Below are 19,413 nucleotides of genomic sequence, written 5' to 3' on the forward strand. Positions count from 1 at the left end.
TTCCATAGGGTGTGAGAGGCTTGGGAAAAGTCCTGCAGGTGAGCATTGTAGGAGGTGACAAAGGAACTAGAGAGCAGGAGGTCTTGGGAGGACCGAAGAGAGAGGCTTGCTTGGTATTTTGACACTAAGTTAATGATGTATCTGGGGCAGATTTGTGGATGGCTTTGTTAATTATTTTTAGTACTTTGAATTTTATTCGTTGGGTGAGTGGAAGCCAGTGGAGGGATCGGCAGATAGGGGTACTAGACACTGAACGGTTGGTAAGGTAGATGAGTCTGGCGGCAGCATTCATTATGGACTGAAGATGGGATAGTCTATGTAAAGGTAATCCAAAGAGGAGGGAGTTGTAGTAGTTGAGGCGAGAGATGACCAGGGAGTGGATTATGAGCTTTGTGATGTCATTGGTTAGGAAGGGGCTTATTTCGGAGATGTTACGGAGGTTGAGACGGCAAGTTTTGAACAGTGATTGGATGTGGTGACGAAAGGAGAGTTCAGAGTCCAACAAGAAGTATTTTTTTTAAAACAACTTTGGGATTTTTATTGCTGTCCCTAGGGAGATATCTGCTCTAACTTCCTGTTCCAGTCAACAGAGGTCTCAAAAACAGAATGTTGTAAGATATTTCTCTGACACCCAAACACTCATTTTTTGTCCTGGTGTCATCAGGAAGGTAATGGGAATTCTCCCCAATGAGAGCACAGACAACAAGAATACCCTGACAGAAGTTATAATATTTTTACCCACTCAATTAAAAACTGCAAAACAAATGTTTTTGTTGAAGTTAGACTTTATGCTATATGTCTCCAGCCAATCAGCAGTTTGGAAATATTTGCTTGGTATAACTTTGGTATGGTGGGGCAGAGTGAGGTCTGGATGGGTTTGGAGGCTTCTAACAACCTGCACTCATGGTTTAGAGTCAACACAACTTGCATTCCAATACTGAACCTTAGTGATGAACAGGTTTATCCCCATGAGATCAGATTCTGCAAATCGCACTGCGTTTTACAAACTGATTGTGGGGTGTCGTTAACTTAACATACACTCCACAATCGGTTTGCATGTACAGGATGCGATTTAGATGCGGTGCTGAATTAGCAGCGATTAAAACTAAAAAAACACCAATATCCTAAAGTAGTGTGCATGGACACATAGGATAACACTATTTAGGATGCGATTTAGATGCAGTGCTGAATCAGCAGCGATTAAAACTAAAAAAACACCAATATCCTAAAGTAGTGTGCATGGACACATAGGATAACACTATTTAGTTTGTAGAAGCAGAAACAAATGCTAATAACAGCTTCTAGAAGTTTTTTAAAAATGCTAGTGTGCATGTAGTCGAAATGTGGGTTAAAGTCAATATTTGTTCAAAATGTAAAACCATATATTAATTTCCACATTGTATTTTATTAATTTTTTGCCTACTCCTATTACTCTGAATGATCTTGATGTTTGTAAACTTACTTTATAAAGATCATCATACATTTACTTCCTTCAATTGTATGACACATATTCACTATACACTGTGAGTAGGCACTGTTGTGTCACACATTTCACAGAGCCCACCTGATAGGAGGAGTTTCAGGAGGCGGAGTCAGTACAGGAATCACTGTTTGCAGGGACAAGGTACCATGGGACATGTAGTGATGATTAAAAATCAGAGAGGCAACACTCACAACACGAAATGAGATTTATCATGTAAGCTTATATTGGAGTGTCCAATATAACCGATGTTTCTATTGCAATCACAATGCTGATATTAGATTTTATTCTGGAATATGATCAGGACTTTATGTTGTTTTTATAGTGTGTTGGTATGTTAATTATTATTTGGGATAATGTTACAGTAAGGGCTGTATATATTTGCATTCGGTAGATTGACTTTCTGTTATTTTAATTTGTGTTATTTATTCTATGTTGCATTTTAGCTGTATTGTTTTATTTTGGGCGGCACAGTGGTGTAGTGGGTAGCACTCTCGCCTAGCAGAAAGAAGGGTCGCTGGTTCGAATCCCAACCACGACACTACCTGCCTGGAGTTTGCATGTTCTCCCTGTGTCTGCGTGGGTTTCCTCCGGGTACTCTGGTTTCCTCCCACACTCCAAAGACATGCTGGTAGGTTAATTGGATCCTGTCTAAATTGTCCCTAGTATGTATGAATGTGAGTTAGGGACCTTAGATTGTAAGCTCCTTGAGGGTAGGGACTGATGTGAATGTACAATGTATATGTAAAAGTGCTGCGTAAATTGACGGCGCTATATAAGTACCTGAAATAAATAAATAATAATAAATAATTTAGTGCTAATGGTTGTTTTTGGCAATTTTGTTGTGTTTTTGTATCTTGTTCTGTTCATTGTTGTGATCTTGTGTTTGAGTGTGGCTGTGTCGCAACAATTTCCCAATTTCCCTTGGGATTAATAAAGCAGGGTGGATATAAATCAATGATTTTTTTTTAAATCAATAAAATCGGCTTTTTTAATTTAAATTGGATTTTTTTTTTTATTTAAACTGACTTTTTGGATTTTTATCACATTTATTTTAATAAAATGCTTTTGGAGTAAAAAGCTATCTTAAAATAGTTTTTTTATTTAAGATACATTAATCATTTAGTTTATTCAGCATGAAATGGAGCTTAGTTATGTAGCATGAGGCTGTATATTCTGCAATATTTACATTTTTGGTAAACTCATTCAATGAATCCAAGCTCTGCAAGCTGAGATAACATGCACTGCGTTGATGTATTCACACAATTTCACAGTAAACATGAGATAAAACAAAGTTCAGGAATATTCCTTTATCCTTTTGTTTTGCAAATCTATGTACACTACAAACTTCATGATTGAATTGGTTCTGATATCGCTGTTTTACTAACCTGACAGCTTATTATTCTAAATAGGAAACCTTCATTTTGTTTGCAAATATTAAAGATTCTAACTACCAGCAAGAATGAGTTCTTACATTTAAAGAGCACCTGTCATTTCAAATCCATCATAGCAGCACCTGTTAGCGGGCATCCACTCACCTGCTGCCACCACGTCCCTCACCTTGTTGTGTCACTGCCACATCACCAGCCGTCCCATTAAAGTGAATTGGACTGTCGGTGAGTCAACAGCGGGTCAGAGGAGGAGCTGCTGCGGGACAGAGATGACACTTGCTAATTATGATTTAAATCGAGTTGATTTAAATCAAGCTTTTTTACTAGTGATTTAAATCAGGATTTAAATCAGGATTTAAATCAAATCCACCCTTGTAAAAATGCATAGTAATATTTTCCTATCCTTAATATGTTCCTGAAAAAATATATGACATACACGTGAGTGCCACATAAATATATAATGAACTTAGCAACCACTAAAGTTAATGTTTTGCATCATGGATTGACATTTTGTGTTTAGGTGAAAATCTGGTACAGCAAATCTTATTGGATGAGTGTGGCCACTCGTTTATTCCGGAAGTTAGAGGTAAGTAGTTAACTGAATTTGTGCTTAAAGGTGTTGTAAAGGTTTGTTTGGGTTTTTTTTGTAAAATAACAAACATGTTATACTTACCTCCTCTGTGCAAGGGTTTTGCACAGAGTGGCCCTGATTCTCCTCTCCTGGGGTCCACCATCGACGCTCCTGGCTCCTCCCCACATTGAGTGCCTCCTCGGAGACCCACATTCCAAGGGGACACTTGTGCGGACACGCTCCCGAGTCCTGCTGCTGCTTCCATTAACAAAGACAGCAGAACGCTGCCTCGCCCCCACTTCCTGTGTCACTGGATTTGATTGAAAGCAGTGGGAGCCAATGGCAGTACTGCTTTCAATCTATCCAATGAGGACCCGAGACAGCGGCTGGTGCTCGTTCTTAACGCTGGAAAGATCGGGATCAGGTAAGTAAAAGGGGGGCTCTGGTGGGGATTCTGCACTACAGAAGGTTTTTCAACCTAATGCATAGAATGCATTACGGTGAAAAAACTTGAGGGTTTGCAAACCCTTTAATTGATTGCCTTCAATATTACACTAATTCTCTTAAACTGGCAAACAAAAGCACTAAAAAACTGAAAATGGGGGTGCGTATACCCACGCACCAATGGCCAATGAGAGAGTAGGAGACTTCACCTTTCTCAGGTTTTTAAATGAATGATGGGAAACAAGTGTGTGTTAGTGTGTATACTTTTAGGATAGGGGACACGTGCATGAAAGAAACAATAATTGATGAATAATTGTATCTCCGCTACTATAAGGATGGAGGTGGAGATCCAACCCAAAAGGTATCTATATGTTTGTCACAGGATACCAAATAAGAGTGTAATTTTAAACAAGAGAGTTCCTTCTCTGCAAAGTTACACAGTGGAAGTTACTACCACCATCCAACCATATACAATATGACCACCTACTATAAAGTTACAACATTTGATGGATAATGTGCTAGACTTTGACCAGGACATTTTATACAGTAAATAGACAACTCCTATTATCATGTTGATTAGTGGTTCCAAATTAATAATAACTACTGCAGTTTTTATACACATGATTACGTAGGTATCACATTAATATTACAATTGTACGTTTATGGTAACAAGGGGTGTTACATAGGCAGGCTAATTTTAATCAGGACTCAAAAGAATGCAAACATGTACTGAAAACATTATTAGTGCCGTGTGCACAGTGATGGCAGTGTGCAATACATATAAGATAGAATACAATTATATACAGAACTTACAAATTTCCATTACAACTTCTATATTCTTTCATTGATCCAAGTCTACAATGATACTGTAAGAGAGGAGGGGTAATTGAAAGGTAAATACAACATATATCCTAAATCTACCTTCCTACTGCAATTTGTAACTATCCAATTGACTGACCAGTCCCTATAATGTAAAGTTGTCTACCAGGTACCTCTTTTGTCTATGTCTACAAGGGTATGTTGCAGCCACCCTAACAGTATCAGTTTGACTGGCCAATTACTGTAGTATGGTGTCATGCATTTAAGCCACTCGTTGGTCTCATTCAAAAATGTATCAAATTAAACGCCAATATCTCCATTGCAAAATTCACACCGTGTGTTTTATATGTTAGCTAGTTTGATTTGGTGCGCAGATAGTCTTTTGTACTCCTGACAAAGCTCAGATGATAGCTGGACCATTGTTTCTAATTTTTATGAACAATTTACTGACTAGAATGGTACCAGCTGATTGGAGAAAAGACAACATGGTACCAATATTTAAAAAAGGGCAGAGATATATCCCTGGGAACTACAGGCCAGTCAGCCTAACATGAATAGTCTGTAAACTATTGGAGGGGATGATAAGGGACTATATCCAAGATTTTAGTAACGAAAACATTATCATTAGTAGTAATCAGCATGCATTCATGAAGGATCATTCCTGCCAGACCAATCTATTAACATTCTACAAGGAAGTGAGCTGCCATCTAGATAGAGAAAGGCCTGTAGATGTTGTATATATGGATTTCGCATAGGCATTGGATACAATTACCCACAAACGTTTACTTTACAAACTGAAGTCTTTTGGCATGGACCATAGAATATGTACCTGGATTGAAAACTGGCTACGGGGACAGGTCCAAAGGGTTATAATAAATAGCGAGCGCAGGATGTGGAAACCTTACAAGAAGACCTAAATAAAATAATGGGGTGGGCAACTAAATGGCAAATTAGGTTTAATGTTTTTTTTTTTTTTAAGCAAACAACAAATAAGACAAAATAACAGAAAAAGTCAATGTGCATGACTATTCACCCCCCTAAAGTTATTACTTTGTAGAGCCACCTTTTGTGGCTATCATAGCTCCAAGTCGCTTTGGATCTCTCTTTATGATCTTTCCACATCTTACCACTGGGATTTTTGCCCATTTCTCCTTGCAAAACTGCTCCAGCTCCTTCAAGTTGGATGGTTTGTGCTTGTGAACTGCAATCTTTAAGTCTGACCACAGATTTTCTATTGGATTGAGGTCTGGGCTTTGACTAGGCCATTCCAACACATTTACATGTTTCCCCTTTAACCACTCAAGTGTTGCTTTAGTAGTGTGTTTGGGGTCATTGTCCTGCTGGAAGGTGAACCTCCGTCCTAGCCTCAAATCACACACAGAGTGGTACAGGTTTTGCTCAAGAATATCCCTGTATTTAGCACCATTCATCTTTCCCTCAACTCTGACCAGTTTCCCAGTCCCGACTGCTGAAAAACATCCCCACAGCATGATGCTGCCACCACCATGACCAGAGCACCTTCCTCCATACATTTTGGGAGTCTCCCACATGCCTTTTCGCAAACTAAAAACGTGCCATTTTGTTTTTTGCTGAAAGTAATGGCTTTCTTCTAGCCACTCTACCATAAAGCCCAACTCTATGGAGCGTACGGCTTATTGTCCTCCTATGTACAGATACCCCAGTCTCTGCTGTGGAATTCTGCAGCTCCTCCAGGGTTACCTTAGGTCTCTGTGCTGCCTCTCTGTGCTGCCTCTCTGATTAATGCCCTCCTTGCCCGGTCCGTGAGTTTTGGTGTGCGGCCGTCTCTTGGCAGGTTTGCTGTTGTGCCATGTTCTTTCCATTTAGTTATGATAGATTTGATGGTGCTCCTAGGGATCATCAAAGATTTGGATATTTTTTTATAACCTAACCCTGACTTGTACTTCTCAACAACATTGTTCTTTACTTGTTTGGAGAGTTCCTTGGTCTTCATGGCAGTGTTTGGTTAGTGGTGCCTCTTGCTTTGGTGTTGCAGCCTCTGGGGCCTTTCAAAAAGGTGTGTATATGTAATGACAGATCACGTGACACTTAGATTGCACACAGGTGGACATCATTTCACTAATTATGTGACTTCTGAAGGTAATTGGTTGCACCAGAGCTTTTTATGGGCTTCATAAGAAAGGGGGTGAATACATATGCACATGCCAATTATCATTTTTTTATTTCTGAAAAATAGTTTTATGTATATATTTTTCTAATTTTACTTCACCAACTTAGGCTATTGTGTTCTGATCCATCACATATAATTCAGATTAAAAAAAACGTTGAACTAAAGGCTGTAATGTAACAAAATAGGTAAAAAGCCAAGGGGGTGAATACTTTTTCAAGGCACTGTATTATTTACTATTGACATAAACACATATGCAAACACACAACAGGTTGAACTGGATGAACTGGGGTCTTTTTTCAACCTTACCGACTACGTATGTAACAATGTTTTATGAGCGAAGCATGTACAGTTGAGTTAGTTCACTGCACCTTATTTATTTTATTTTCACTTTAATTTTGGGGTGAAGCGTGGTTTTACTAGGATGGGGACCGAGTAGTAGTTACAATGGAGGTATTGGAGTTTGATTTGATCAATTTTTGACAAGAGACTAACGAGTGGCTTGGATGCATGACACCATACCACAGTAATTGATCAGTCAATCGGATAGTTACAAATCGCAGTAGGGAGGTGGATTTAGGATATATTTTGTGTTTACCTTTCAATTCCCCCTCCTCTCTCTTACAGTATCATTGTAGACTTGGATCAATGAAAGGATATAAAAGTCTAGCACATTATTACAGGCCATTGCCAATCCATCCAAAGTTGTTACTTTATAGTAGGTGGTCACATTGTTTATGGTTGGACGTTGCTAGTAACTTCCAGTGTGTTTGTAACATTGTAGAGAGGGAATGCTCTACAATGTTACAAACACAGTGGAAGTTACTAGTTACACCCTTATTCGGTATCCTGTGACAAACATATAGATACCTTTTGGGTTGGATCTCCACCTCCAACCTTACAGTAGTGGAGATAAAATTATTCATCAATTATTGTGTCTTTAATCACATGTCCCCTATCCTAAAATTATACACACTAACACTGTGACAGACCTAGCTGGGAGAGAGACTTTTGGAGGGGACTGAATGCTAGCCTCTTGCCGATCGATCGTGGGCCCTGGCATTTGGGGGAACGGTGCTCTTTGTGAGCTGTATGCCTGGGGACCCTTGAGGTGGTATTACTGTGGATTCGGGTCCTGGGCCCCCAGGACACACAGACTCTGGGGACCCTGGATTTGCCATATTGGAATAGTGACTGATTCATACCGTTGGGACTCCTACTGTTAAATGCTAATGTCATCAATTCCAGCTACCTGTCTGTTGTCTGCTAAAATGTGTATTGTAAATAAGTCTCTAGTATGGGATCTAAGAGTCATTAGATCCCCATTGTTGTTTGTGTTTAATTAACTCTGCTATTGTGATAATGTTGATTGGGGGTTCTAAGGTACAAGACGGCCAGTCTGGCCTAAAGGTCATGTCTGAGTCATCTAGGCTGTCTAAAGGGATTAGTTAATTAGCCCATGCTAATTAGGTTAATTAGGTTACAGGTGTATTGTTAAAGTAATATGAGCAGGAGGTATGCACCTCCACTGTTAGTGTATAAAAGAGCCTGTATTTTTGAATAAAGGAGATTCCTGGTTGAACTTACATACAACCTGCCTGGTGTTTGTTCTGAGCTATCACAACTGGGTTAGAACGGCACATAGTTGTAGTTCTAATCCCGGAGCATTGGATGACTGAGCAATCAGATGGTGCGATCTGCAATCTGATTCTATAGCTGCAGAGTGTCGGGAGAGTGGAACCGAGCGAGCAAGGGGCTCGTTACAAACACACACTAGTTTCCCATCATTTATTTTAAAATAAGTCTTTTACTCCCTTTTTGGCCATTGGTGCATGGGTATACGCACCCCCATTTTCAGTTTTTTAGTGTTAACTGATTTTGGACTATTCCATAATAATCTATTTATATTTTGCCTTCCCTGACCCCCTCAACATGCTAATTAAATTTTTAAATAAAACCTTCCCTCTTTCGTTACATTTTTTTTTTATACCCAATGAACTCATCACTGGATCTCAGAGCCCTTCTTTGCAATGCAGGCAGATTATGGCTGGTGGGAGGGGCTGGCAGGGTGCTTTACATAGCTTCCTGAAAACATCACAGTGTGCTTCAGTACTCCTCTCAACAATCCTCTGTCCTGTCCAGCAGTGGCGGTTGGTGCTCAATATTTGGGGGGGCAGCAAACCAACTCCAACCCCCCTCCCACGGGAGACGGATGGTAAGGCATACATCAGAGGCCTTGGTACCTCAGGAGGCAGATGACAAGGATCCAGGGTAGGGCTGCTGCTCCTCGCTCCAGCTACTCCTCGCACCGGGGCCATTGCTTCTCCTCCCAGCCGAACAGGAAGTGAGTCCTGAGAGTCCTAAGACTCCCTGGTCAATCGGGTCTCAGGACCCACTTCCGGATTGGCCGGGAGGAGAATCAGGAGGACAATAATGAATATTAATAGGCTATTGTCACACAACTGGGTGGGCTCAGGGTGCAGTATTCTGCACCCTGAGCCCACCCTTTTTTGAAGCCAAATAGAGCCTCAGGCTCTAATCATGTGCTTAAAAGTAAAAAACTATTGAAATCCATGCGTTCGGTGCCTTGCATGTAGATTAGGGTCCTGGGCGCATGGATTAGGAAGGCTGCGCCCCGTATGGAACAGGCCACCACTACTGTAGAGCAAGCAACAGGCTGGTTCTTGGGAGGTGCTATGTAAATATCAAAATGCATTTATGGGTGGATATCAGCCTGGAGGGGTGGGCATTCCTGGACAGACTGCATTTGCATGTGGACTGCTCTTGGTAACACCCACATGTAATGCTGGTCCTCCATGATTGAAAGGACTGAAATTTAATGAGTGAAAGGGGTGGGCCAATGACAATCAGGTAGGGGAGGGAAGGGCTAGATGTTGTCGAATGTCCTCAAGCAAGGCTGGGCTCTATTTGACTGCATTTGCATGTGGCCTGCCCTTGGTAACGCCCACATGTAATGCTGGGCCTCCATGACTGAAAGAACTAAAACCTAATGAATGAAAGCGGTGGACCAGGGACAATAAGGTAGGGGAGGCAAGGGTTGTTGTTGTTGTTGTTGTATGTGCTCAAGCCAGGGTGGGCTCTATCTGACTTTGCTTCAGCTTCTAATGCACACTGTGAGAAGGTCACAGTGTACATTATAATCAGAGGATTCAAATTCAGTACAGGAGAGGAGCTTGTACAACTATGCAAGGCTGAAGGTATGGCTGGAGTTCAAATTTAATTATTAATTAAGCTATTAATTCATTTTTAGAGATTCAGGAATATCATAAGAATTGCTTACTGAGGACAAATCAGAACCTTGTGGAAAAGCAACCCCCCAGGTCTACTTTTGAGCAGCAAAGTTTCCAATTTTCAGAACGTTTTGTAAACCTAGTTGTGGTCTCCAGCAAACAGTTCAGACAACATTCCAAGAACGAGCTAATTGAGACAGGGATAAGGCATGAGAGATGTTTGTATACAGCATCAAGTAGATTAGAGCATATTTCTCCAAACAGACTCTTCCGCTGGTGTCATTTGTCAGGATGTGTGCCTCGTATGGTAATGATAAGCGGAGTACCGGGAGTAGGAAAGACCACACTGATGCAGAAATTTGTTTACGACTGGGTAAATGGAAAACACTACCAGAGGTTTTCTTTTGTCTTCTTTTTCAAATTCCGAGAGCTCAACAAAATTACTGAGATCAGCTTGGAGAGGCTGATCCTTTGGGAATATCCATATCTGCAACCACAGCTTGAGAACATCTTACAAAACCCAGAACATGTATTGTTTATCTTTGACGGGTTAGATGAGAGTGTCCACCAAATGGATTTCAGGTCAATTCCACTTTGCTCCAACATGAAACATGCCAGAAGTCTCGGAGTACTTGTGGTCAGCCTGGTAAGGCAGTCACTTCTCAAGGGTTGCTCTGTGTTAATGACTAGTCGGCCAACCAAACTGGCCTCAATAGATCTGGAGGCTTTTCAGCGAGTATCTGAGATCATGGGGTTCTTTTCCAAGGAAAGGCAATTGTACTTTGAACGTTTCTGTGAAGACAAGAATGTAGCCAATAAGATGTTCCAATACGTCAAGGAGAATGACAATCTATACACATTCTGTTACATTCCATCCTACTGCTGGATCATTTGCACAGTATTATCAGCTTGCTTTAAGAGCAATAAGCTGGCTACTAATGACCAGCTCATGTCCTCAATGCCCAGAACAGTGACACAACTCTTTGTAACGTATATTGCCAACATTCTGTTAAATCACAGCCAGGAGTGTAGTGGTGCTCGTCAACTCTTATCATCCATTGGATGGATGGCAGAATACGGTGTTATGAACCACATCGTCATTTTTGATGAAAGACATCTGAAGTCATTTTCTGTGGACATCCACTCAAAACTTTTATCAAGTTTTATGGCAGAAGCTGGTCAACCTCCAGCAGTGACATTTTCCTTCTTACATCTCACAATTCAGGAATTTTTTGCTGCTCTAGTTCATTATATTGACTATTCTCCTGAGAAGTTACAGAAATCCCTTAGAGAGGCCAAATCATTTGAGGACAACCGCGCTGACCTTTTTCTTCGTTTGCTCTGTGGTCTTTCGGACTTCTCCACTAGTAAGCTTTTCAAGTCATATCTGGGGGAACTATCTTCTGCAACTCCAAAGGTGATCATCAGCTGGCTCCAGAATTCCATTCGTGAGGTTTGGATGTTAGATGAGTACAAAGACGATAACCGACAACTTCTCACTGCTTTTGTGTATCTTTCTGAGACCCGGAATAGAGCTCTTGTGTTGGAATCTCTTGGATCAAACAAAAGTTTTGACTTTTCCTATGTCCCTCTTAGTCCTTTGGATTGTAGCCTGTTTCCATTCATTTTGGAATCCTGCAAAGAAACAAAAAGGCTTAATCTAGAGTCAAGTAGTATTCAGAAGGAGGGTTTGGAGAGACTTGTTCCAGGTCTACATACAGTGGAAGACCTCAGGTAAAAGCTATACCACAACCATGTTTTTTCATTATCAAAACTCACCCACCTTTTATGTTATCAACAGGGAACTCCAGGAGTTATATATATCTGGAAAGGACAGCATTGGGTAGGTGTAAATTGTTTATTACACCTAAGTTCCGTCCTTTCTGAGCTAAAGCCAAAACTGTTAGCTCATTGCTTGTGTGCACTCCAGTTTTGGTCCCTGTCAATGTGATTACTTATCTATGGAACTTTCAATGCAACAACTAATTTTATTTAGGTAGTAAACACGGGGTGGAGCTGCCGTTTTTTAAATGAACCTTAATAGTTTGTTGACAGAAAATATTACAAGTCCTAAATTCAACAGGTATTTGACTTTTTGCAAGATGCATGCTGATAGGAGGAGAGAGCAAAGTGACAGAATTATGAGCTTGTCACTGGGCTGGTCCTTTTTACTGCCCTGTCGGAGGGTGAGGGTGGAGAGGAGACCTGAGAGCAAAAGGGAAACTGCATCAGAGAAAAATCAGGTCCACTTTGTTGCTAGACAGGACTGTTCTGTTTGGCAAATCTGTAAACCTCAGAATTGGATGAACAATTATTTTTGGCAGGTAAAGCCAGACCTCATGTATGTATTTCATACCTAAACTTCAGCTTTAGCCCTGGTTCACACCAGTACAATTTGTTATGTGATTTGAAAGTTTAAAATCGCATGACAAGTCTAACCCCACTTGGAACCATTCAAATTGTTGGGACTTTGAAACAGGTTCCTGCACTATTTTTAATGTTCATTTCATTAAGTATCATACTTAAGTATGTTCACTTATGTTAAATTAAGTTGCAAACCGCAATGAAATCTTAGGTCCAAAGAGCATTGGTCCGCGGCTTTGAGATCACTCTGAAGTAGCACAATTTCTAAGCCGCACTAATGTGAATGTGGCTTAAGGTTTTTGAATCATTGTAGATTGCATTAGGGTTACAATAATACTTCCTTTAACATCTTATATTTGCAGCTTACGAGATAATAATTTGAAGGATGAGGGCATTAAGACAGTATGCACTGTTCTAAAACACCCTCGTTGCAGGATCCAGAAGTTATGGTAAGTAGCAGATTACTCAATGGATCTAGTTATTCAACAAAGCTTTTAGTACTGCACAGACTTATATGCAGTGCCTTGAAAAGTATTCATACACCTTGAAAATTTCCACATTTTGTCATGTTACAACCAAAAGCGTAAATGTATTTTATTGGGATTTTATGTGATAGACCAACACAAAGTGGCACATAATTGTGAAGTAAAAGGAAAATGATAAATGGTTTTCACATTTTTTTTACAAATAAATATCTGAAAAGTGTGCATTTGTATTCAACTCCTCTTGCGAATACTTCGTAGAACCACCTTTCACTGCAATTACAGCTGCAAGTCTTTTTGGATATGCCTCTACTGGCTTTGCACATCTAGAGATTCTTCTTTGCAAAATAGCTCAAGTGCTGTCAGATTGGATGGAGAGTGTCTGTGAACAACAATTTTCAAGTCTTGTCACAGATTCTCAATTGGATTTAGGTCTGGACTTTGACTGGGCCATTCTAACACATGAATATGCTTTGATCTAAACCATTCCATTGTAGCTCTGGCTGTATGTTTAGGGTTGTCCTGCTGAAAGGTGAACCTCCGCCCCAGTCTCAAGTCTTTTGCAGACTCTAACAGGTTTTCTTCTAAAGCCTCGAACACACGGTACGATTGTTGGCCAACCGAGCGTTTGATTTTTGTCAAAAGGGCGTGTGCCAGGATCTTGTCGTGCAACAAACACGAACGTAGTGACGTACTACAAGGAATTTCAGCTCTTGAGCACCACCCTTTGGGCCCCTTCTGCTAATTTCGTGTTTGGTGAGCATTGATTCTGGACATGCGTGTTTGTACTTTCGACTTTTGTGTTACGGATTTGTGTACTGACCATAAGAAAATTTAATGTCAAACCATTGTCCACTGAAAATTTACTAGCCTTAGCCTGCCATCCAACATTTGTTGGACAACAATTGTTCATACCAATGGTAAGATTTTAGGACAACAGTCTGTCAACAGACAATCCCCTGCCAACAATCGTACCGTGTGTCTGAGGCGTTAGATTACCCTGTATTTGGCTCCATCCATCTTCCCATCAACTCTGACCAGCTTCCCTGTACTGCTGAAGAAAAGCATATCCACAACATGATGCTCCCACCACCATGTTTCATGGTGGGGATGGTGTGTTTAGGTTGATGTGCAGTGTTAGTTTTTAGCCACACATAGCCTTTTGCATTTAGGCCAAAAAGTTCAATTTTGGTCTTATCTGATCAGAGCACCTTCTTCCACATGTTTGCTGTGTCCCCCACATAGCTTTTCGCAAACTGCAACTGGGGCTTTCTTTCAACAATGACTTTCTTCTTGCCACTCTTCCATAAAGGCCAGATTTGTGGAGTGCGCGACTAATAGTTGTCCTGTGGACAGATTCTCCCACCTGAGCTGTGGATCTCTGCAACTCCTCCAGAATTACCATGGGCCTCTTGGCTGCTTCTCTGATTAATGTTCTCTTTGGTTTAGGTGGACGGCCATGTCTTGGTAGGTTTGCAGTTGTGCCATACTCTTTCCATTTTCAGATAATGGATATTTTGGGATTTTTTTTATAACCTAACCCTGTTTTAAACTTCTCCACAACTTTATCCCTGACCTGTCTGGTGTGTTCCTTGTCCTTCATGATGCTGTTTGTTCACTAAGGTTCTCTAACAAACCTCTGAGTGCTTTACAGAACAGCTGTATTTATACTGAGATTAAATTACACACAGGTGGACTTTATTTACTAATTAGGTGACATCTGAAGGCAATTGGCTGCACTAGATTTTAATTAGGGGTATCACAGTAAAGGGGGCTGAATACAAATGCACGCCACTCTTTTCAGATATTTATTTGTAAAAAAAATGGAAAACCATTTACCATTTTCCTTCATCTTCACAATTATGTGCCACTTTGTGTTGATCTATCACGTAAAATCCCTATAAAATACATTTACGTTTTTTACTGTAACATGATAAAATGTGGAAAATTTCAAGGGGAAGGAATAATTTTCCAAGGCACTATATCTCGAGCCAAGTGTTTTCTAGTATTGGATAGAATAGCGAATACTTAAAACCCCTACTAGATGTTTATTGATATCTGGTGAGATTCACCGTCCTTATTTTTCCTGGAGAAAACTGATATTTTATATTTATTGCGAGCCCATGGTATCGTGCGCAAACAGTGGCGGCTGGTGCTCAAAATTTTTGGGGGGCGCAAACAAACTGAAAAATTCTGAAAAATACTGAAACAAAAACATCATATGCATCCACTGTGCCATCAATTGCAGCCACTGTGCCCATCATATGCAGCCACTCTGCCCAACATATGCAGCCACTGTGCCCCATCAAATGCAGCCACTGTGCCCATGAAATGCGGCCACTGTACCCATCATATGCAGCCTCTGTGCTCATCATATGCAGCCTCTATGCCCATGAAATGCAGCCTCTGTGCCCATCAATTGCAGCCACTGTGCCCATCATTTGCAGCTACTGTGCCCATCATATGCAGGCTGTGTGCCCATGAAATGCAGCCTCTGTGCCCCATCAATTGCAGCCTCTGTGCCCATCATATGCAGCCACTGTACCTCATCAATTTCAGCCTCTGTGCCCATCATATGCAGCTACTGTGTCCCCCCCACCTGCGCGCTCGCTGTCTGACCACCACTTACCCCATTTTGGTGGCAGGTCAGGCAGCCGGTGACAGCGGCAAGCTGTGGGACGGGTAGTGTGGGTCAGGCGATGGCTCCTGTGTCCTCTGTGCTTCTTCGCTTCTGCTAGCTGACCAATGGGATCGCTTGTGCCTTCAGCCAGGTGACCGGTATTAGACCCACGCCTCCTAATTGGCGGAGAGGCGGTTCAGTGTTAGAAAAGCAAATATTCATTTGCTTTTCTAATACGCCTGGGTGGACTGCGAGCGCAATGCTCTGCGCTCCAAGTCCACCTTTTTTGAAGCCTATTAGAGACTATGGCTCTAATCAGGTGCTTAAAAAAAACACCCCCATCCCTGGAATTCAGACGCCCGGTGCCCGAAAAGGGTCCGGACGCCTGAATAGGGGGTAGCAGTGGTGGCCATGGATAGATTCATGCTATGCAATGCAATGCATGAGTCTATCTATTTGTCATATAGGGGACGACGTGACAGAGTAGGCGGCGCCCGTTCACCCTTAATGTACAGGCCGCCCCTGTGCGCTAAAGCCAAACACCAAAAGTGAACAAAAAAGTGCATGTGAACACACAAAAAAGTGCACTCAGAGTATGTTTTTGGTTCCCTACTGAAGAGGAAGGACCCTTCCCTGACCCTCCAGGGCATAAGACTCCTGGGGGGGGGTAAGGCATACTAAGGTTCATCTATCCAAAAAGCCCGGAGGACCCAGCTCCTCATGGTCAGCCGAAGCTGGCCAATGAGTACTAGGTGAGAGGCTCTCCTGGAGAGAGACCCACACAAGGCAGGGAAGGAAGGAACCTGATGACCATACAACCTCCCTCTAAACTTCATGGTATGTTCAAAGACCCACTTTCTCCACCCTGCGTGAAGGAAAACATAAATAACTGCTGGATGACACGTGAAAAAAAAAACTAAATATGCAACGATAAAAAAATTGCCAGTTCAAGTGCATTATCTAGGCCTTGCAGCTTGTTAACAAAAGTAATGGGAAAACCGAAGACATATGGTTAACACCATATGGGAGGAAATCTTCTGATGGCCACAATTGTTCCCTCACACTAGAGACATTTCCTCTCACTTTCTGAAGTGTCTCTGGGCAAGGTAAGTATTTACGCAGAGCTTTCATGGCAAATTAATTTTCCAAATAGGGCTGCTTTAAAACAGGGTGAACATTCCAGACAACTACGAGCATTCTAAAAAAGGAAGCAAAACAGAAGCTGTTTACATTGAGACTCTCTTTGTGAACCTTTATACAGAGACATCTAAACAGGCAGGCACAGAGGGGAATGAACTCTGACTCATTCACCTGTCTATGTAAATTAGAGTTTGAGCTATTGTGTCCCGTTAACAGTATTTTTTTCAGCAAAGCAGTTCAGCCTGGAAAGCACACCAGAAGAATCTAAAGCCATTGATTTGACAGACAGGGAATATTTTCTGAAGGAACATTTTTTTCTTTATCCTGACACTGCTTTATATGTAAATATTGTATAATATTCTTTCTTCCACAGTCTGAGTAGCAATGGCCTAACACAGAATTCTTTTGACCATCTGGCACCTATAATCCATATTAATCAGTCCCTGAGGTCACTTGACCTGTCTTATAACAATATGGATGGACCTAAACTCAGTGACCTGATGACAGCCCTTTCCATCAAATCGTGCAGGATAGAAGAGTTACTGTAAGTATAAGAGGCCTTTCCTTCCATCTCACAATCTAACTGTCTACCCTGGCACAGTGTAAAATTTGCAAAGCGCAGGTGCTAGTTCAACAGTCTCCAGCATCCCACAGTAAACAATGCACATTACAGGTCCCCACTCAGCAATAACCCTGTACAACCGTCAATCCAGATTAGAAAATGGAACCACTGGAGCCGTATGCGCATGCGTGGCCATTTTATAACCTGGAGCAGAGGAATTGCGGATGTGTGCCCCTGCTATGTATAGTTTACTGTGGCTGCCAGGATACAGGGGGACAGACCCCTTTGAAACAGGGACTAACGGGGACAAATGGCATTCATGTGTTTCACTATTGACTGTATATCTATTTAAACCTCCATCGCAGTCTCCTCCTCGCTCTCCGATTAACCACAATAGCTTGGGTGGAGGCATACAGACCATTTCTTTATGCCCCTGTGGCCGATTGTATACCAAGAACCACAGTGCAGATACAACTTTATTTTTATTCAAAATTGTGTGCAGCTGTTTCAGGCTTGTTGGCTATCACCAGTGTAGTGCATGGAAGTGATGGTTTCTATGGAGTTTAGGTTATAAAACGTGTTCTTTGTTACAAATTTGTCGGTATTTCAAATCATTCATCTATATTTTATATAATGGGGGGATTTACTAAAACTGGTGCATGTATAAATGACACCGGCAAGGAAGGGGTTAACACTAAGGAGCGAGCAAAGGGTTAACTGTGTTCCCTGGGTGTGTTCTAACTGTGTGGGGGATGGGCTCACTGGGACAACACAGAGATCGCTGTTCCTGATCATTAGGAACAGATCTCCATGTTGTCTCCTGTCAGAATGGGGATCAGCCTTGTTTACATAGGCAGATCCCCATTCAGCCTCTCTGTGGAGCGAATGCGGGTGGCCGGCTGACATCGTGGCTGCCAGCCACCAGCATTGGCTCCGCTCCGTGCCATGCCCACAGTATCTATTACAGGTATGTCGTTTTGTGTAATAGAGCTGCACTGACGCAGTATATCTGCAGCTAGCGGTCCTTAAGTGGTTAAACAAGCTGAAGTTAGAAGCTGATTGGCTACCATGTACATCTGCACCAGATTCTGAGGCTCCAGTTTTAGTAAATCTCCTCCTATATGGTACATATGATCTAATAATGGCTTTGCTTCTTACAATATTTATCTCAATTGCATAGCACTAGCATTAGCAAATAGTGCACTTGCTATAACAATAAATAAATACCAAGTGAATAAACATAAATAGATAAAATTCATGAAAATTCATAATAAATGTGCTCCACAAAAATCATGTCTAGTAGGTATGAGTCCCAAAGAAATTCATATAAAGTGCTGTAGCACTGCCCTCTTGAGGGTTGAAGATAAATCAGTACCCCCATGGTTGCCCCGACTCTGTGAGTCCTCTGCCACCTCTGACACTCTGGGTTCATACATTTTTTTCCTTTCCTCTAAATGACAGCAAAAAAAGAAGTAAATACACCAGAATTGATTAAATTAGCAAAATTTACTTAATGAGATGGAAGGAAAAGAAACTAGAGAGTCAACTCAAGTTTACACTTTAAAATGTTATTTCCTACAGGAATGTTATCAATAACTAAATAACAATCACCTATCAGATTCAAACACTTAACAGTAAACACTATAATCTCTGTGCCAACCAAGCGCATATAATGCCTATGTGACCAGGCTACAGGAGAGCAGAGGAATGGCTCTTATGAGTGTCAAACCCCTCTCTACTGCTCTTTCACACATAAATGCAGAACCGTAAATAACAAGTACTACTTTTAGCAAAGAAAACTGTATTGCAATTCAACCTGCTCTTACAGAGAATTCTTGGTGAATTATAGCTTTATGGGCTTCAGTAAAACAAATCCCTAAAGTGGGGAGGGAGGTGAAAGTAGTCCTGTGTTGCTGTGTGGCAGTCTGGTTGATCTTCAGCTAGCCCTTTGATGTTTAATTGCATGCAAGGAAACTTTGGATGGTAAAGTAAAGTAACTGACTCAATAAGTTGTGAATGAATAGCAAAAAATCTTCATGTGTAAATTAAACTGTAACTGGATTCACAGTGATCACTGACTTAAAGATTTTACTTTCTGTGGAACTACAAGCAACAGCAGAACAATGGATGGCAAAGATGTCTG

The 19,413-nt window shown here is 41.3% G+C and overlaps 1 protein-coding gene across 1 annotated transcript in view; it reads left to right on the plus strand.

The window, feature by feature from the left end:
- LOC141116613 (NACHT, LRR and PYD domains-containing protein 12-like) overlaps nt 1–19,413 on the plus strand; it is a 61,937-nt gene that overhangs the window by 26,794 nt on the left and 15,730 nt on the right. Inside the window, exons 5-8 of the mRNA XM_073609006.1 lie at nt 3,392–3,457; nt 10,123–11,836; nt 12,829–12,915; nt 17,082–17,252. Of these exons, the coding sequence (XP_073465107.1) occupies nt 3,392–3,457; nt 10,123–11,836; nt 12,829–12,915; nt 17,082–17,252 (2,038 nt within the window). The remainder of the gene's footprint in view (nt 1–3,391; nt 3,458–10,122; nt 11,837–12,828; nt 12,916–17,081; nt 17,253–19,413) is intronic.

The sequence above is a fragment of the Aquarana catesbeiana genome, linkage group LG13, assembly GCF_042186555.1.
Source record: "Aquarana catesbeiana isolate 2022-GZ linkage group LG13, ASM4218655v1, whole genome shotgun sequence".
Lineage (NCBI taxonomy): Eukaryota > Metazoa > Chordata > Amphibia > Anura > Ranidae > Aquarana > Aquarana catesbeiana.